Source organism: Alexandromys fortis, unplaced genomic scaffold, assembly GCF_014885135.2.
Source record: "Alexandromys fortis isolate MF-2015 unplaced genomic scaffold, M_Fortis_MF-2015_v1.1 scaffold_13, whole genome shotgun sequence".
NCBI lineage: Eukaryota > Metazoa > Chordata > Mammalia > Rodentia > Cricetidae > Alexandromys > Alexandromys fortis.
Window position 1 is genome coordinate 12,987,858 of NW_026067908.1, and position 21,001 is coordinate 13,008,858.

Below are 21,001 nucleotides of genomic sequence, written 5' to 3' on the forward strand. Positions count from 1 at the left end.
TTTCCTGCTTGTAGTGTCTCAGACCTTCTCACAAAACAGGATGTTCCTATAGAGATTCTCACTGCCTACTAAATTAGAGCCGTGTTGCCCTTGCCACAGTCACCGTTAGCCACACAGTCTTGTTTCCTTGAGGTTTATCAGGTGCCCCTCCATTAGAGGAGGAGCTAGAGAGCCTACCGACTCTTGTGCTTCCTGCTCTGCACTGTACTCGCAGAGCTTGTCGAATGCTCTCAGTAACTAGAGGCTCAGCCATCTAAGGGAAACCATTCTAACCTTTTAGCTTGAATGTGACAAGTTCATTTCTACCTTTGGGATTTAGCAGTTGAATTTCAGAATAGTGCTTAATGACCCTAAGATTGTCATATGCCTTTGTTACATTCTTACAGGTGTAGACAGAGATTGTGTGCAGGCTACATTGCCCCAGATCCTTAAGGCGAGTGCTTGTCCTTTGACTTCATCTGCTTGCTAAGCACTAAGAATCATTCCTTGATTAGCACTAATATGTTCTGTAATTGGCCAAAGATGTTATGAACTTCCCTTATAGCAGGAAAGCTGGCCATGAAACAGTCTAATAGAGGCACAGATCTCTCGTGTTTTAAAGAGCTGTCGTTCTAGTTTTCTATTTCTGTGATGAAACTTGGAAACTTGTATGTCCAGATCACAATCCATCATGAAGGGATGTCAGGCAGGAACTCAAACAAGGAATCAGGAAGCAGGAGCTGATGCATCTTAATTCAGACAGCATGAACGGGGTAGGAGCTGGAGCAGCAGCTCAGAGGGAGCACGCTTGTGTGGCTTACACAAAACTCTGGGGTCAGTCATCAGCACTGAGTATTGGATAATTATACATTTAATACTTTAATGTGATTGAAAAATAAAATACACGAAAAGACTTCATAAAAACCATTTAGGCAGTTGGAGTCTGGGTGTGACAGCTGCTGACAGGGTAGGAGTGCCTGTCTGGGCCTGAGAACCATTATGGTGAGAATGTAAACAGCAGAAGCTCAGAAACTGAGCCTGGGAACCCCCATTGTTCGTGCTCATTAAGTGCAGTGGGACACAGGGAAGTAGGGGAGGAGCTCGTTAGCTGTGAAAGAGTGAGTGAAAATAAAAAGAATCGGCATTGGGATTGGCTTCTTCAGGAGGATGTGACGAAGGGGAGCGGATAGGAAGAGTGTCACACAGAGACTTCTGTGAACCTGCGTGGTTTGGACAATATTTGAATATATTTACTTTATAAGTAAACCCTATAATAAAATTTAAGATGTGCTTTCAAAATATGAAAAGCTTGCTTGAAGCAAGGGAAGAATTTGGTCAGGATGGTCATCGAAAGTGTTGAAGGGAGATGGGATTCACTGACAGCATGGGAGAGCACTTTCTGGGAGAAATACAACTTTTTCTGAGACCAAAAAAAAAAAAAAGAGTGTTTTACAAGTACAGGGACAGACCTGTTTGGGGATTGGAGAGATGGCTCACTGTTAAAAGCGGTTCCTGCTCTTGAGAAGAATGTGAAATTGGTTCCTAGCACCTGTGCTGTATGATTGACAACTGTAGGCGGAGACTGCCCCTTCATTCCTGGCCGCCCAGACCTGAGTAATCACACAGAAACTATATTAATTACAACACTGTTTGACTGATACCTCTGGTGTATTTCTAGCTGGCTCTTACATCTTAGGTTAACCCATTTCTGTTATTTTGTATTTTACCACGAGGCTCATGGTTCGTTACCTCTTGCTTCTTGAGCAGCTAGTCTTCCTGACTCTTGTCTACTCTCTTTGTATTTCCTGCCTGGCTTTACTCAGCTAGGCCTGTGGCCAAACCAGCTTTATTCATTAACCAATGGCAATAAAACATACAGCATATAGAGGGGAATCCCACATCACACAACCACTGTAACTCTAGCTCCAGGGGATCTTATGCCCCCTGATGACCTCAGGCCTACCCTCTACAAATCACATTTACACAAACACATAAATTTTTTAAAAAAAGAAGAAGACAAAAAGAAAAGGAAAAATGCTGTTTTAGAAGAGATGGGCATATTTAAAAGATCTGGCCAGCATAAATCCAGAATGGCTCTTCTTTGCTAAGACAAGAACTCGCCGCTGAGTCCTCCTGCAAGGACAGGCGCTGAAGCTGCTGCTTGCTACAGTTTATGGGCTGTGGGAGCTGGAGTGGGTGTGCTTTAATCAGAGGCTGTGAAGACGACAGGTGTGTGTGGAAAGAGCACAGGAACCCTTGTTAGAGTACTTGGAAGTGCAGGGATTAGAGTCTAGAGAAATCTGAAGGGCTTAAATGAGGTGCGTGAGCGAATAAGTCCACTTAAAACTAGAGATGGCCAAAGACACCCCCAGTATTTTGATCATATGGTCTGTCAGATCGAGGGTTTTTCTTTCAGGGAAGAAAAAAGGGAATGGAGGCAAGGGAGATGGCTCGCTCCTTCAGTAAAGGAGTTGCCCTTGACTCATGAGGATCTGAGTGTGGATTCCCAGCACCCACAGACAAATCATAACATCTGTAATTCTAGCTCAAGGAAGGTGGGAATAGGAAACTTCCTGCACCTCGCTGGCCAGCTAATCTTGCCAAATTGGTAACATACGGGTCAGTGGGAGACTTTGCCTCAAAAAAATGAATTGGAGGACAATTAAGGAAGACATAATCTTATGTCCACCTCTGATCTCCATACATCTACAACTCATACGCATGTATGCTTGGGCCTCACACATGCACACAGAGTCATGCGTGTACTAGCACTAAGTACACATACAAAATAAAAATAGAGGAAATAGTACATTATTGATGAATGTGAAAAGGTCTAATTTGTTGAAGCAAAAGTTAAAACTACCTGAAACCTGCTTAGGAATTGTGACTACGGAGCCAGTGAGATGGCTCAACAGGTAAAGTGTGTGCTGTGCAAGCTGACAGCCGTAGTTAAGCCCCAGCACCCATGGAAAGGTGAAAGGAGAAACTGACACCATAAAGTTGTCCCCTGACTTCTACACAGCACCATGGCACATGTGCGGCCTCTATTTCAGGACACACAATAATAATGCTTACATTTTGTTGAAAGTGGGACTGTGTGTGCTCTCATGTTCGCTATCAGTTGGAAACACTAGTAAGGAGTTATGTCAAAGGGTTTTACTCTTAAGTGAACTGATGAAATGCTTTCTTTTCCTACAATATTTACTTTATACTGTTTTGAAATTTGTGTATTTTATTTTATTTTATTTAAACTGAGTATTTTATAGGAATAAAAATAATAGCTGGCAGAGTTATGTAATTAAAAAGATTGACTGAGTGCCATTACTTTCTATTTGTTTTAAAGACATGACTAATCTCTGTGACCTCGTTGCTGCTTCTTCTTTTCAAATAGACTGTTTGGATTGCATAAGAAAGTCATCAATATGGTGCACAACTTACTTTCCAGTCATGACTCTGACCCACGGTACTCTGACCCTCAGATAAAGGCTCGGGTGGCTATGTTGTACCTTCCTCTCATTGGTATCATCATGGAAACTGTACCTCAGCTGTACGATTTTACAGGTACTTAGTATAATTAAAGCAGTTTTCAAAGCTTGTCTAAAAGTTGTAGAAAATGCTTTTTAAGGTTAAAAAAAATATAAAGAAGTTAGAGGCTCAGTGATTAGTAGCACTGACTGTTCCTGCTGAGGACTCCAGCTTGATTCCCCGTACTCACATGGTACTATTGCTACAAGACCAGTAAATTCTAGGTGATCTAATATCCTCTTCTGATCTCTTTGGGCACCAGGCACATGCAAGGTGCACATACACACATGCAGACAAAACTCCCAGACATATAAAAAAAATGAAATAATTTAAAAATTATTTTTAAAATGCATCCCCCCCATAAAAATACTCTGTAAATAACTATGTTTAACTTTTTTGTTTGAAACTTTTGATATTTGACAAGATTCATTTTGAGATCCCTGAGATGATCTTAGTGTAAATTACCACGAGTTTATAGCAGTTCATACCTGCCTTCTAGAAAATACGCCTTTATTGTATGCATGTGTATTGTGCATGTTAAGAGAGAATAGTACTTGACTTCTGTCGCCAGCTTTATTCATAGAGATGAGTAATGGAAATTAATATTCACCTGCATATAAAATATTATGTTTATTCCAGGTTAGTATGTTGAGACCATGCTGCTCACTAAAAGCTAGAACCTGTAGTGTTTCCTTCCCTTACTTTGACTGTTTGGAAGGTACTTAAATACACAGTTTAGGTTGTACAATATTTAAGCTAGCAACCAACCTGGTAAAGTACTTCAATTTTAATGAAGTAAAAACATTTCCTGGGTTCCTGATATTATCAGGAAATAACTCTTTGTCTGTAAGAGATTGGCATTGTAACCTCCCAGGGTTAGGGTCACTGAAGTGCTTCTGGTCTGAAGGCAGGAATGTTTATGCTGTTAGATCTTTCTTTGTAACTAGTCAGTTTAGGTTTTCACTAAAAAGTACTGAAATAGAAAAATTTAATATTTAAAAACTTAAAAAGAAATTAATTTTGATGATAAAAATGATAGTGAAGAAATTAATCTTGATAAAAATTGATAGTCTTGAAAATATGGATTTAAACTGCAAAAAAATTCAAGATTGCTACCATTTTAAAAAACTCAGACAAGCTACATAGTCTAGAAATGTCATCAAAAAAATCAAGAAAAGGTCAGATATGTAATAAATGATAAAATATAGATAATAGTTAAAAACTATTTTGTACCACAATATGTTTAAATCTATTTTGAAAAGTTAAAGTTCACTTTAAAAATAGAGTCTGTTTTTACATGGTGGCCCTCACAGTTAAGAGACATGCAATTAGATATAAGATGCAGCATTAAACAGAGCATGGATTAGTTCTGGCTCACACTGTAGTACTGTAATACCGTGTAGCTGTCTGTTCCATGGCTGTCAGCACATGTCAAGTGCTGTGGCACTGATGGTCTCTGAAAGCAGAACACAGTCTGGAGGCACCCATTTCTTGCTGCTGCCCGTCTCCTGCTATCAGTGAGGCTGCTAGTTAATGCAGAGTATTAGTGGTTGAGTTTGGGGAGAGTAACAATTACACATGGATCTTTGGCTTTGGGTGCTCTAACCTGTGAGGAGTTCAGGTGTAGTAACTACCAGCTGACCTAAAGTTTTCTTCCTTTTTTTCCTTTCAGAAACACACAATCAACGAGGAAGACCAATTTGTATAGCCCCTGATGATTATGATAGTGAGAGTGGGAGCATGATAAGCCAGACAGTTGCCATGGCGATCGCAGGAACGTCAGTCCCTCAGCTAACAAGGCCCGGCAGTTTCCTTCTCACTTCAACGGTAAAATGAACCACTTATATAAGTTTGGTGTTTTGTTCTGTTCTCTGCTGGCAGTTCTGCCACAATAAAGCCAGTGTCTACTGCCAGCCATTAAACTTCAGACGTTAGGGTTCTTTATGGCTGGCCTTCCCATGTGTTATCTAAATCAAATGGTTTCTTTAGAGTAGTTTATTTTTAAGAAAATTCTATTTTATAGTAGTATTTATTTGTTCATGTGATATCATATGTCTGAAGCTTGTAAGGTAGCTCAAACTTTCTCAAACTTGGATCCGTTCTACCCGCGTCTCCCAAGTCCTGGAGTTACAGGTGTGAGTCAACAAGAGTGAAATGATCACTGGTCAGTGGGGCTCATGCTGCTCTTCCGTTTTCAGAGCGGCAGGCAACATACCACCTTCTCAGCAGAATCAAGCCGCAGCCTTTTGATCTGCCTGCTGTGGGTTCTCAAGAACGCAGATGAAACTGTTCTGCAGAAGTGGTTTACAGACCTCTCCGTCCTACAGCTGAACCGGCTGCTGGATCTGCTTTATCTATGTGTATCTTGTTTTGAGTACAAAGTAAGTAGCTATTAGCCCATTGAAACTTACAAAGAAGTAAAATAATGTGGAAAGGAAGAAGGAAATGTTCTCAATGCCTCTTCTGCTGTTAAATTTTAGGGGAAAAAGGTGTTTGAAAGGATGAATAGTTTGACCTTTAAGAAATCAAAAGATATGAGAGCCAAGCTTGAAGAAGCCATTCTGGGAAGCATCGGTGCCAGGCAGGAAATGGTGCGGCGGAGCCGAGGACAGCTTGGTAGGTGCAGCTTCTCTTGATGAGGGATGTGTCAGTTCCAAGGATTGTGTTCTGTAGTCATTGCTGCTGCAAGTCCACAGTGACTTTCTAGAAACACTTTGAACATAACTGATCAACATGATAACTGCTTTTCTGAAGACGCTGTTTGAAATTCTCACTAAAATGAGAAGTGTGTTCTAGTTAGCTATGGATGGTCTCAGCTTTGCCTGCTGTCCTTGTGTGTGGCACTCCTTCTTAAAATAGACACTTTCATTTAGATTCAGGGCAGAATTGAACAGAAAGGACAGGTATGTATGTGTATCCTCTGTGTAGATAGTGTAGCTTCCTCCATTATCACTGTCTTTGAGAGTAGCACACTGCTTACAGAGGTCATTCTATGTAACATGCCCCTTTATTGCTAAATCTTTCATTTTGCAGTGTAAATTAGTATATTGTGTATATTAATTAAAAAAGATGTTGCCCACAGACTCATATGTGAAGTAGAAAAAAATAGTTTATTCCATGTTGAGGTCGTCTGTTTCTATTGCTAGGTTGGCTTCCACTAACCGTATCACCATGGCCATGATACTTAATCTCCCAACTTCCTTTTCCTCACTTCTTTGTAATTGTTTTCAGTATTTAGAAGATAGGGTAACTACCTGCTTTTATCATCGTTGTGATGATAATATGTGTGCAAGCATTTGTAAATGCTAAAATGACATAAATACTAATATTGATAACAGTTCTGTAGTGTCAAAAATGGCTTAGTCATCTGTGTAAAGAATACGTACTAAATGTCTAATATGTATTTATTGAGTTAAATATGAATCTGTAAATGGATTTTAATTTTCCTTTATATAATTATTTTGAGATAGGGTCTGGTCTGCTGGTCTATACCTGAGTGACTGAACCTGGCTATGTAGAACAGTCTGACCTTAAACTGTTGGTGATCCCCCTGTCTCACTTTTGAGTATTGAGATTACAGGTGTGTGCCCCTACATCTGGCTTGTGAACTATAATTCTTTAATTGTTAGATTTTTTTTCTTTACTTTTTTTTGTGGGGGGGGGTTTAAAAGACAGGATTTCTCTGTATAGTCCTGGCTGTCCTAGAACTCTCTCTGTAGGCTAGACTGTCCTCAAACTCAGAGATCCACCTACCTCTGGCTCCTGAGTGCAGGGATTAAAGTTGTTTCACCAACCAACACCAGCACAATTAGAATTTTCTGACATTTCACTTTCAGAAATCATTGATATAGGTAGATTTTATATATTGTATGTGTTTAGAATTTAGTGGTGAGTAGGACACAGTCATCCTGGGAAGGAAATAATGGAGCTCAAGCCAGACAGTCCTAGCATGGAGTAAGAAGTCCTTTAGGCACGGTTTTCTTCAGGACTGCTGGCTCGAGACTTACTATTAACTATAAATGCTTGGCCGATAGCTTAGACTTGTTACTAACTAACTCTTATAATTTAAATTAATCTATATTTCCTATCTAGGCTCTACCATGTGGAGCCTTCTTATCACCTTTTTATCTACCTTTTTCATCACAACATCTTCATCTCCTGCTTGCACTGTGGATGGGGACTCTGCCCTTCTTTAACCCCACACTCTCCTTTTGTCTGCAAGTCCCACCTAATTGCTAACTGCCTAGCTCTTGGACATTTACCCCTTTATTAAACCAATGAGAACAATAAATAATCACAGTGTACAAAAAGATTGTTCCACAGCATTTCTCCCCTTTTGTCTAATTAAAAAGGAAGGTTTAAACTATAGCATAGTAAAATTATAATAAAATATAATAATATATTATATACAATATATTATTTAAAAATAAAAATATAATAAAAAGTTATTAAGTAAGAATTACAGTTACAGTATCCAGTCCATTTGTACTTGGAAAATTTAGAGAAAATATTTTATCTATCTTTGTGAGTCTAAAGTTTTATACCTAATTTACTTTTTATCATAACTAAGGAAAACTGTACGCTTAACTAGTTAGTCTTTAACTCTCAAAGACCCAAGAAGGAAGTAATATTACCTAAGAATAGAGACATCTGGCTGCCTAGACAGTCACCCAAAGTTCCTCTGCAGTGTTGGGGCATCCAGCTTTGCCCTACAGGCCTAATATATCTGACGTCTGAGAAAAGGGAATTTTGAAGGTCTGGTGAATCTTATCTTGGCAGTTTGGCAGTTGCTTTCTTTTGCTTCCTGCTGGTCCAGTTTGGACAGCATACCATCAGCAACTAAAGCAAGTACCATTTCTTGCCCAAATGACTAGCTTCTGCCATAAAGAAAGCAAGTTCCACACAGAGATGCTTTGATGCCCATCCTCTTCTTTTGAAGTAAATTGGTGCTGCCAAGAGCAGATGTGTCTCACTGTCACGAAACATCTTAAATACCCTATTCTCTAGGTTTTTGAAGTGTTTGAAACCATCTATCTCAATATATCTGCCTAACCTTGAAAACATACCTAATATGACTATAAGTTTGATTATTATAGATGACTAACTACTAACCTGTATTTCTTAATTACACATTACATTTTTAAATGAACTGCATGCCCCAAACAAGAGTAGAAACGTACATATAGTATATCAAAAATAAATTTTAATTTTGTATCAATAAATCAAAATCCATACCAATGTAAGATATTTTGAGATTAATAGTTGCTTCTTGATTTAAAGTAGATTCAGTAATCTACACTTTTATATATCTCATCATTTCTGTTTTATATTTCTTCTTTTGTATAGAAAGGTCTTTGAATGTAACTCCTTTGTTTAGACCATGGCCAATAATATCTCATAACTAATCCCCTTAATTGATGACAAACATCCATATCCCATCTTTTGGGAATGTGAGTGTTGTTTCTCTAGACTGCTTCCTGTTGTCTGGGGGCGCTGATGTCTTTGGGGAAAACTTAAGAAAATCAGGATAATGGTTAAGTCTTAGCTAGAGTAGTTTGTGAGACTGTACTCTATCAGCCAGCAATCTTGAAGCCGTTTTGTATGCAGAACTCTGAGGAAACTGCAACAGAGGTGCTCTGAGATATTGGATCATGGATCACCGGATCATCTCTTTCTTTCTTTCTTTCTTTCTTTCTTTCTTTTTTTTTGGGGGGGGGATCTGGTCCCGTTTTTGGAAAATCATAAATTTTCAAAGGTAGAATACATATCTGCATTAATACAAGCCTTGACTGTGTTGTACATAGTTAGCCAAAGAAGGCAGCTGGATGGTGGTGGTGCATACCTTTAATCCCAGCACTTGGGAGGGAGAGGCAGGGTGTCTCTGTGAGTTTAAGATCTGCTCTACAGAGCAAGTTCTAGAAAAGACTCCAAAATCTACACAGAGAAACCCCTTCTTTTTAAATAAATAAATGAGTGCAACATATTAACATCACAGGACCCAGACTCCTTGTGCATTTCCCATCTCTATGTGACTTTTTTTAATTTTACTCTCTTTTTTTATTTTTTAAAATATTTATTTTTATTTATTTATTATGTATACAATATTCTTTCTGTGTGTATGCTCGCAGGCCAGAAGAGGGCACCAGACTCCATTACAGATGGTTGTGAGCCACCATGTGGTTGCTGGGAATTGAACTCAGGACCTTTGGAAGAGAAGGCAATGCTCTTAACCTCTGAGCCATCTCTCCAGACCCCTTTTACTCTCTTTGTAAATACTATGATTTTTAAACTATTCTATGAATGTCTATATCCTTTCTCTTTTCTCTCCAAAGACTATGTAGGGTTTTTTTTTTTTTTTAAGATTTATTTATTTATTTAGTATACAGTGTTCTACCTGCATGTATGCCCGCAGGCCAGAAGAGAGCACCAGATCTCATTACATATGGTTGTGAGCCGTGTGGTTGCTGGGAATTGAACTTGGGACCTCTGGAAGAGCAGTTGGTGCTCTTAACCACTGAGTCATCTCTCCAGCCTGACTATGTACGCCTTTAAATGCACTGTATCCCATTTAGAAGTTTTACCCATCTGGATCTGTCTTTACTGCATATCTGTAACCTTTTCTGTCTGCATTTGCAGAACCTTAAACCGACAGGCAGCTTAGCTTATAGTGTGTTGGTGGCACTCAGGCTGGTGACTCAAGCCCGCAGGCAGTGGCTGAAAGATGTATCTGTGTATCACGTCTGGCATGAGAGACTGCAGGACTAGGAAACTGTGTTTGTCTGTGGTTTTCAAGCCTTCTTTTAAGTTTTCTCAGGCCTTATGTGCATGTAGGTGCTGGACATTGGTACCATTTGTAGGTGGGTTTTTTTTTTTCAGGACCTCCTGCTCCCCAATAATCAACATGGAGACTTATTACTAATTATAAATCCTTGGCAGATAGTTTAGGTTTTTTAATAAGTAGCTCACATTTTGACCCACATTTCTTACCTAGGCTCTACCACGTGCTGGTAGCTTTTTCAACATGGCACGTTCATCTCCTGTTTTCTCTGTGGTCTCTGGAGACTCTGCACTTCTTCATCCCTGTGCTCTCCTTTTGTTGGCTTCCTGCCCAGCTATTGGCCAATTAGCCCTCTATTAAACCAATGAGAGCAACAAATATTCACAGTGTACAAAAGGATTGTTCCATAGCAAAGTCCTACCTTCACATAGAGCTTTTAGCATTGATAGATATGAGGCATGGGAGAACTAGTTTTCTTTAAGGATCCAGTACATTGACCATGCCCCATGGTAGGCTCTACAACCAAGAGTATTTGAGTAACACAAATTGAATTCAGTGGGTTAAAAAGGACAGAAAGAATATGCAGTGGGGTGGCTAGGAAGTTGGGGTAGTAAATATGATCAAAATACATTTTTCAGAATAAGGGAAAGGTGATTCAGTGGTTAAATGCTCCTACACTTTCGTAGAGGATCCGAATTCAGGTCCTGGCACCCATGTCACATGGCTTACAACGCCCTGTAAGTTCAGTTCCCAGGAGATGAATCCTCTGAGAACCTCAGTGAATACTTGCCCTTGAGTCCACAGAGACACAAATACAGACACATGATTAATAATAATAAATCTATAAGAAAACCCTCCAAATTAAAAAGCTAAGAAAGGTAGGAAAGAAAAACAATAGGAAAGCATAGAGACTTGTCTGTCATTGTATAAAATGATCCCTGTTTCTTAGAATTTTTTAAATTCCTATGTGAACTCTTAATTCTACTTTTATTGTTCTTCTATCCTCTCAAGTCCTCGGTTTCATTATTTTCAAATGTGGGGTCTTCATTTCCTAGTTGAAAGCTTGAAATCGGAGTCCATCACATGCTTGTATATTTACCCACCAGTTTCAGTGCTTTTCCATGCAGAATAAATGTATGGTGCCTATTAAAAGACTACCCATGCCTTCAGACCTAAAGTCCTTGGGGAAGAGGTCCCTCTCCCCGTTCCCATAGAACCAAGAAGTAAGTGTAAACTGTTCTTAGAGGATACAAGTTTGGTTCCCAGCATTTAATGTCAGGCAACTCACAGCTTCTTGTGCAACCTCGCCTCCTGAAACCTCACCTCCAGAAAACCTAATACCCTCTTCTGGTTTCTGTGGAGTGTTCTCCCTCCCTTCTCTCATACATGTACACACACACACACACACTCACAGAATCTTTTTCTAAAAAGAATTTAATCTTGTTACAGATTTTTTTAGTCTTTTCATATCTGTGTGGGGTATATATACATGTTTGTACATATGTGCTTCTGTATAGGTTGTGTGTGTGCATGTATGTGCATGCCTGTGTGAACCCTAAGGCTGATGTGACAATTCCCTTAGTCATCCCTCCTTATTCTTTAAGGGAAGGTCTTTTAGTTAACCCAAACTGCTCCAGTATGATCATCTTGCTAGCCAACGTGCTCCAAGAGTTCCCTGTCTCTGACTTCCAAAATTGAAATTACAAGCAGACTACCACATCTGCCTCGCATGTGTGTGGGTTCTGGGAATCTGAATTCCTGTTTCCTTGCTTGCACTGCAAACACTGTAATCATAAGTCCATCTTCCCAGGCTTTATTATGTTTTGTTACGGACACAAATTTATTGTGCACTCACTGTATTCCAGATACTTTATTATGAAATGCAGAACGAAACAAACATCACTTTTGTCAAGTAGCGTGTTCTTGCATGAATATATGCTATGGAGTCCTGTGTGGTGGTTCACATCTGTTCCAGCACTTGGGAGGCTGAGGCAGGAGGATTATATTAAATTCATGACCAGCTTTGACTGTATAGTGCATTTCAGGCCAGCCCGGCTAAAGTGAGACCCTGTCTCGTTAAAAATTAACAATCAATGTTATGAGCAAAAGCAAAGCAAGTACTGGGGCAATGATATCTTGGAGGATGGGGAAAGGTTTTCTGAAGAGGTGCTAAGTGAGTGCTTACCCAGTGGAGGTTTATGAGCAGACCAATCAGATAAAAGTTTCAGGAGCCATTGTATGAGTCTTTAATCAGGATCCTGTATGGTGAGATTATTCTGACTACCCATGCACACAGGGAGAGCAAAAGAGTAGAATAACTCAACACATCTCAGTACCCTCAAGGAAATTGGGCCATTTTTTTTAGCCTTATAATAGAGCTCATGTTAGGTCATTTCTTTGCTTACTTAAGAGATTGAGTTTTTACCAAGAAACAACCTGTATAGGAAATAGTTCCTCCTTAATTATTGTGAAAACTTTTAACTGAAAATACCACCGTTCATTTCTTCCACTTGTACTGAAAAAAAAAAATGATTTTATGGCACTGGAGAGATGGCTCAGCAGTTAAGAGCACTGACTGTTCTTCCAGAGGTCCTGAGTTCAATTCCCAGCAACCACATGGTGGCTCACAACCATTTATAATGAGATCTGGTGCCCTCTTCTGGGGTGCAGGTATGCATGCAGGCAGAACACTGTACATAATAAAGAAATAAATCTTTTTTTAAAGAAATGATTTTATAAAATTAAAGATATACACTATTTATTATATGTTTTCAAATATATGTACATGTGTTCCACCTGAAATACCATTTTGACTTTGCTTTCCCAGAGAGGAGCCCATCTGGAAGTGCCTTTGGGAGCCAAGAAAACCTGCGGTGGAGAAAGGACATGACTCACTGGCGCCAGAACACAGAGAAGCTTGATAAGTAATATGACCTTCTAATCTGTTCTGATGCTAGCCATATTTTAAATGCAAAAAGAAAGCGACTTTGCAGAAATTCTTATAAATGTGGCTTTTCCCTTTTGATGACTGTTCCCAGTCCAGGCCAAAATTTTAGATAAAGTATTATCCTCATCCACTCACACTCTCTATGCATACTGCACCAGAACCATAAGGGGAACTTCCATACAAAGTCTCTCCCCCATGTACATTTCCTTATATTCATGGCTGCCTTTTATATGCTTTGTAAATTCAACTACTCTACCCTGCTTACACACATGTAAATTTACCATATTGTGGCTTGGAGGACAAGGCCTCCTTGATAGCCAAATGCATGTTGTGGAGATGTGTGTCCATCATGAGGCACGGGGCTTTATATGAACATCTTTTCAAAATTTGAAAGTATCTTAGGCATGCATGCAGTATTCTGAATGAATTCCTCCCCATAGCCGTTTTGTCGGGATTGTACTCATCCCGCCCTGCCTGTCAGAACAATTGTGTTTTGTTGGAAGAGGAGAGAGCCCAATGTAGTTTTCGTCCCCATTTATAGAACACAAGTCAATGCTGACTGTACATCTGGAGAGCCCCGCTGGGCTACAGGTTCATGTCCACAAGACTGGCTCCTATGGATAGAGGGACCAAGCCACTTGAGACGATTTTGAATACATTCTTAAGGGGAAAAAAAGTAATCACAGGTTTTCCTCTAAAATACTTTTTCCACTTCATATTAGTTGGTAACTCTCAAATTCATTTTGCTTTACTTTGAATAATGGCATTCAAAGATCCTCAACAGTTCTAAAATGGAGCACATCTGAGGCTGCCTGCTATGGGGACGGAACATGAAAAGGCATCGGAAACTTTTGAAATGGAAAACGAGGGGAGAAAATAAAAACCTGTGAGATCAAAAAAAGAGAAAGCGAGTCTTTGTAGCTTTTTATTTTGTTAGTCATATCTTAGAAGATAACTATTTATTTTAAGTTTTAGCTTTAAAACTATTTGAGAAAATAATTTTATGTTATAGTAAAATACATTGCATATTTAAAAACTCATTTATAAATAAATACAGCAAAACTATTTTACCCAACTCATTTTCTGTGGAAAAGACATTTGGCAACTGATTTCAGCATCAAATTGTTTTTCTTTCCCTCTCTAAAGAGTTATAATTGGCAAGAAGTATATTTACACTATACAGTGTGAGTTTTGATGTGTATACAGTTGTGGAATGATTATAATCAGGTTTATTAACATTATTGCCTCATGTTTTATTTCTAATATATGATTCCAGCCTGTCTTGTTTAAGAGTTAAATCACTGGTGGTAGTGCACACCTTTAATCCCAGCCCTCAGGAAGCAGAGGCAAGTGGATCTCTGAGAGTTTGAGGCCAGTCTGGTCTACAAAGTGAGTTCTAAGACAGCCAATGCTACAAAGAGATACCCTGTCCTGAAAAACTAAAAATTAAAGAAGAGTTAAATTACCTTTTGAGAATATTTGTATGAATAGCTAAGCAGAAAATAGATAAAATCTTAGAATAATCGAGTGTTTTTATTTACTAAAGACATTGAAAATGTTTGGAATTGAAGATAAATACCCTTGAATGTTGCTTTACGCACCATAGTAGTATATATTAGCACCACCTAGTGTCTGTGCCAGTGGCTGTAAAAAAAAAATGTTTTTTGCAAAACAAATGCATATGCCCTTAGTGGCACTGTGTTGTTGGGGACAGATATATATATATTGCTGGGCATAGTGGCACTAGGGAGGCAGAGGCAGGTGAATCTCTGAATGGTGAGAACCTGTCTGTGGTGGGGAGGAGAGACAGAGAGTCAGAAAAAGAGGGAGAGAGGTATATGTTACTATACAGTCAACAAGATGTAGGGATCAAAACATTTTAATACATGAATTACTGCCTTTTTCTTCCTTTTTTATGTTTTTGTTCAAGCAAAGTTAATGCTTTCAAGGTTTTTGTTTTAATGAATCTAAGTCATTTTTTATTTCTGGCTTTTTCAAAGATAAGTAAAATTTCTTACAATATTTTGTATTAGGTCAAGAGCAGAGATAGAGCATGAAGCACTGATTGATGGAAACCTGGCTACTGAAGCGAATCTCATCATCTTAGACACATTAGAGATCATCGTTCAGGTAAGGACAGGGAAGAGGAGTGTAAGCAGAGACTCGGCAGGCGGAGATTAGAATCACTGTGACCCTTATAAGGATGTTTGGGCATTAATAGTTATAGGTAGTTCTGAGTAGTCAGTGATTCTCTAGTTGTAAATTTTATTTCTTTCCACAGTTTATAAATGTTTATTTGAAGGTGCTTGTAAAATCTCCATCTCTTTGTCCTTTGCTTTTGGACAAAAAAGAAAAAGTCTTTGGCTTGCTCTTGTGTTTCCAGTAACCACTGTGTATTTATATTGGAATACATTTAACATGCAGTGCAGAGCTATGCTAGGTTTATTCTGTGTCTTCTGTATATTAAGCAGTAGTTTAGGGTTTTTATGTGTAATTTCTCTACTTGGTAATTTTACATAAATGCAAACTGCCTTATCAGTAGCTTTCTAGCCCTTATTACCCTGTTAGTGACAGGCGCCATTTATGGAGTTTTTCAAGCGATGTACTAAGTAAGCACTTCATAAGTTTTAACTTACTTGGTTTTTATAAGAAACAGACAATGGAAACTACCATTGTCCCTATCTTGTAGATAGCAGTAGTTAGCCATAGAGATGGTTAAGCAGTGTCCCATGATCGCCCAGGAAGTAAGTAGAAGAACCAGATGTGAATCTATTACCAGGATGCCCCAGCTGTTTTAGTAAATGTGTCACCGGTTTCTTCCATTCTCTTCCTGTACCATCACTTTGTCATATTCTTAATTCAGTGCTCTTATAATGGCTACTACTTCGTGATGTTCTGTATTTTCTTCATAGCCTGTTCTTTTCATTTTCTTGAGATTATATTTCTTATGTTTCACCGACTTACCCTGACTGAAAATTTTAAAACATAAAAACTTCAGTATTTCTTGGGGCTGGAGAGATAATTCAGCGGTAAGAGCATTTGATGTGCAGTCACGAAGACTGCAGACCAAATTCCCAGCACCACATGACAACCCTATGTCTAGCACATACCTGTAACCTCAGTTCCGAGGACATGGAGACGAGGATCACTGAGGCTTGCTGACTTTCAACCTAGCCGGGAATATAAGCCCAGGGTTAAGAGGGAATAGTCAGGGAGTGGTAGAAGACACTCAGCACCCTTTTCTACCTGTGTACACCTCCACTGTACAAGCAGGCATACAATATGCACAAATTAATAATAAATGGCTTTTTAAAGCCTGTATTTCCTGATTGCTTAATGACCAAAATGGGAAATTCTTTAGATTTTAAAAACTTTTGTTGCGTAAATTTTAATTGCACCACATTGGATGCTAGATGTTAGCCACATATGGCCAGATGTAGCATAAATATAATTGGTCTTAATAATAAAAACCTGGAGTCAGATATTGCGGGTGAAAGCTGAAAGATCAGAGAAGCAGAGCATCCAGCCACTAGTTCTTACCTCTACAAAATCCTCAGACCAAATGGGATATCCTAATGGCATGAGCTCCTGTCTCCTCTCTGCCCAGTCAAATCTCTTCCTGTGTCTACCTCCGTAGTGCTAGAAATAAAAGTGTGTGCCACCCCTGCCTGGCCTCTATGGCTTACTAGTGGCTGGCTCCGCACTCTGATTGTCAGGCAAGCTTTACTATTAAAACACAAACAAAATATCACCACACTTTTTATTTTGGTGCTCTGTTAGTTCGCCTAGATGTAAACTACTAGAAAAAATAGTATGAACAGAAATAGTATTTCCAAGATCGATTATGCAAGGTGCTTGCTCAGGCTTCATTCCTCACTACACTGCCTTTCACTGACTAGAAGAGACTTGGGTTTCTGAGTGTAGAAACACAACTTCTCTTTAGTTCATGTTTGAGGTTAATTCCAAGACTCAGACAAAAGCCAGACTTCTAGATCTTAAAAGGAAGAAAGAAAGGAAATAATTTTTTACATGAAATCAGTGTCATCTGCCATGGGCACTTACTCTAGTTTTTTAGCTCATCTTCTGCATGTGCCTCAAGTCAGATATCCATGTTTATTTATAAATTTTCCTAGAACGTACTTCATGTTTTCTTGCCATTATGTCTGAAATCCCTGCTCCAACTTAAAAGTCTCTGTGGCCTTTTTACTCCTTTTTTTTCTTCCATCCAAATACTGCTCAGCATCTTCTCTTGAAGTCCTCCTGGCTTTTACCATTTCCCTTTCTTGTAAATGTTTGGATTTTTATATGTATTTTACTTACCTACCCACATTATAGGTGCATGCCTGCTTAATGTGTTTGTGTTTCCGTTGCAGACTGTTTCTGTAACAGAATCCAAGGAGAGCATTCTGGGCGGGGTGCTGAAAGTGCTGCTGCAGAGCATGGCCTGCAACCAAAGTGCAGTGTATCTGCAACACTGCTTTGCCACGCAGAGAGCCCTGGTCTCCAAGGTGCGTGATCTTGTACCTGTGGTCTCATGTGACTTTCCTTTCTTCTTTAACACTGCCTAAGGTCATTTGTCACACTCACTGGTCAATATATTGTAAATTAATTTTAAACACTTAATGTGTTTTTAAAAACTTAATGTGTTTACCCTGATCCTCTCTCTGTCTCTGCTTCTGTCTTCAGAACTTGAATTGATCTAAATTATCGGTAATCAGTTTCTTGTCTTAAAATTTTAAAAATCTTAAGATCTTGTTTTGAGAAGAGCCTGAAATCTGGGTGTTGTGGTTTTGAAAATTGACCCTGGGTCCTTGCAATGTGATGCAAACACACTTTCTTTCACTAAGCTCTACCCCAACCATGTATCTTCCTTTTCACCTTGTTCATTAAGAAGTTGATGCACTTTTCACACCCTTTGCTGTCTAAAGGTGGCTCCGTGTTCTGCTGCCTCAGAGGTTTATTTGCTGTTTGCCCCTCCCCCAAAAACGTGCATTTGTATTATTTATTTATTTATTTATTTATTTATTTATTTATTTATTTATTTATTTATTTATGTTGAGCTCTTATATGTTCATGCTGTGTTCACAGTACTGCACTGAGGCCTCACAACAATCTAGATAATATTATTAGGCCTACTTCATGGAGAAAGGAAATTTTCCCAGGGTCACACTGCTACCTAACAAGTGACATCCCCAGTATTTTAGCCTAAGCTGTCTGACTGTGGTGTGCACTCTTGACCTTAATTAAAATAGTCTCTTAACCATTCTTTTTAATTTCTTGGCCAACCGACCAGACTCCCAAGTCAGGCTATATTAATACATCTCTGTATTAAAATCTTCTTCCAGTTTCCTGAGCTCCTGTTTGAGGAAGAGACAGAGCAGTGTGCTGATTTGTGCCTCCGGCTTCTCCGACATTGCAGCAGTAGCATCAGTACCATACGGTCCCATGCTAGTGCCTCTCTTTACCTACTCATGCGGCAGAACTTTGAGATTGGGAATGTAAGTGTCTGCCATGAAAACTGTCTGGGTTCGTAATGAAATGCAGCTTTAATAGACAGGTATTAAGCACTTAGAATGTCTTTATTTCCCATCATGTGGATGTCTTACAAATGTGTGTGCATGCATGTGTGTGGTGTGTTTGGCAATACAACTCACATTGCCACATTTTTATTAGGTGCCAGGTTCTCATCACCCAGAAGAAAAGATTCTAGTAACTTTACAGATTGCATTTAGTTTTTAAAGTCCCTAAAATTTAACTACAGTGACTTAGAGCAGAATGGCAAGGCTGTTGACAAGAGTAGCGTCTTTAGGAAAGAAACGTAGGCAGTTTAGAGGGCAGCGGGGACTGGATTGGGTTTATTCTTTGAAGACTAAGAGAAGAGTGAGTATGGCCTCTAGATTTTTGGTTTGAGGAAGTCAATGAGAAAACAAGGTACACTGGCCATACCTGACTTCAGGTTGTCTGTGCGCTATCCAGATGGAACTGTTGAGTAAAATAGAATGGTCTAGAGCTCTCCAGAGGAGTACAAAGCGAGTGCTAACAAACATGTATGTTCATCCAAGGAAAGGCCTTCTTTAGTACTTACCACATGGGAAGAGATTTTTGACAAAACAAGGAACATTGGTGTTTTAGTTTCTTTTCCTGTTGTCTGGTAAAAACCCTGACAGAAGCAGCTGAAGGGAGAATGGCTTTGTATTCACTCATAATTCAAGGAACAATTCATCATAGCTGGGAAGTCAAGGCATCAAGGGCATAGAGCAGCTGGTCTCTTCAGACAGGGATAAATGCAGGCCACTGTTCTGTTCTCTGTTTATGTTTATGTACTTCAGGGTCCTTTGCTCTGAGAATAGATTAACCTACAGTTAAAAACAAGTTTTCCCACATCAGTGTAATCAAGAGAATCCTAGCAAGCATTCTTAAAAGCTAAGATTAATCAAGACCATCCCTCACAGATATGCCTGAAGGCTCATCTCCTGTGTGATTCTAGAGTTTATTGAGTTAAAAATTAACACTAAACATCACAATTTGAATTTAAAATAGATAGCAGACAAAGAAGACAGAAAATAGTTAAAAAAGAATAAGATGAGCAGGGAACAAAGCTTAGTGTAGAAGCACTTGACTACCTGTGCTGTGCAGAGGCCCTAAACAGTCCCTAGCTCTACACAAAGACTGAGAACCCTGTAGAAAGCAGTGCCACTGAAGGTAAAGCCAGAGATTCTGGGGAGAAGGTGACCAGTACCGTAGATACCACAAGTGGGAAGTAGAAAACTGTCAGACTTGGATTTGGCAGCTAGTTCTAAGAGTGTTATAGTTTCATAGAGAATAATGGAGCAGCAATGAGTTTTTACTATGAAAAAAAGAAGATAAAATGTAAACTCTTAAAAATATCACTGCATAAGAATGCAGTTCACTAAAAAACTAGGATTTCATCATAGCATGGACCTAGTGAAGTAAGCTAGTGTTAAATATTTCTTGTCCCTCTTAGACTATGGATATGGTGGTCAGAGCATAATTTAGTGGTAGAGCATATACTTGTATTATGTTCTCAGTTTCCTGTTCAAGTTCCTGTTTCTAAATTTTTTGTTTCTAATTTTACCTCAATTTAGGTTTTCTTTATGGACTCCATTTCTACTTTCCTGTCTTGAACTATTTTCTTCATTTTATTCCACCATTTGTGTTTTCATAGATTTCCTTAATGGATTCATATCCCCTTAAAGTCCTTGATTATATTCATAATAGCTACTTGGAAGTCTTTGTCTTGTGCTTCAGCTGTGTTGGAATACCCAGGGCCTTTTGTAATAGCCTTCCCGGGCTGCAGGTGGATCTGCACTGTCCTGACTATTGTTTGTGTTTTTACACTGGCATCTAGGCACCTGGGTTTGTGATGACTGTAATTCTAGGTGTTGGTATCTGGTCTTTTGTTGTTGTTGTTGTTGGGTAGATTTTCTGTTCCTCGGTTTCTGTTGCCCTCTGGATCTTAAGAGCAAGTAGAACTTGTGGGCTGCCTGGTAGAGGATGCTTCTGAGTACCTTATGTGTGACCACTGGAGTTCCCAAGCTGACACACAGGAGTTGGGATGGTCTAGAATGTGGGGGTGCTGAGAAGGTCCGTAGGAGGGAGGAAAGCAGGTCTGCCACAAGGATCTGATTCCCCAGAGGAACTGATTTCCTGGTCACCAGTGGGTTTCTAGAAAAAGAGTGTCTCTGGTGTTGGTGGATGAGACAGAGGAGGGGCTGGGAAGGAAGGCTGTAGGAGAGAATCTTCTTAGCTTC

The 21,001-nt window shown here is 39.2% G+C and overlaps 1 protein-coding gene across 6 annotated transcripts in view; it reads left to right on the forward strand.

The window, feature by feature from the left end:
* Positions 1–21,001, forward strand: part of Dock7 (dedicator of cytokinesis 7) — a 185,533-nt gene that overhangs the window by 135,494 nt on the left and 29,038 nt on the right. For all 6 annotated transcript variants that reach the window (XM_050136364.1, XM_050136365.1, XM_050136367.1 and 3 more), the window contains 8 exons: positions 3,371–3,540; positions 5,177–5,331; positions 5,703–5,885; positions 5,985–6,120; positions 13,110–13,206; positions 15,263–15,359; positions 17,603–17,737; positions 18,575–18,727. In XM_050136364.1, the coding sequence (XP_049992321.1) occupies positions 3,371–3,540; positions 5,177–5,331; positions 5,703–5,885; positions 5,985–6,120; positions 13,110–13,206; positions 15,263–15,359; positions 17,603–17,737; positions 18,575–18,727 (1,126 nt within the window). The remainder of the gene's footprint in view (positions 1–3,370; positions 3,541–5,176; positions 5,332–5,702; positions 5,886–5,984; positions 6,121–13,109; positions 13,207–15,262; positions 15,360–17,602; positions 17,738–18,574; positions 18,728–21,001) is intronic.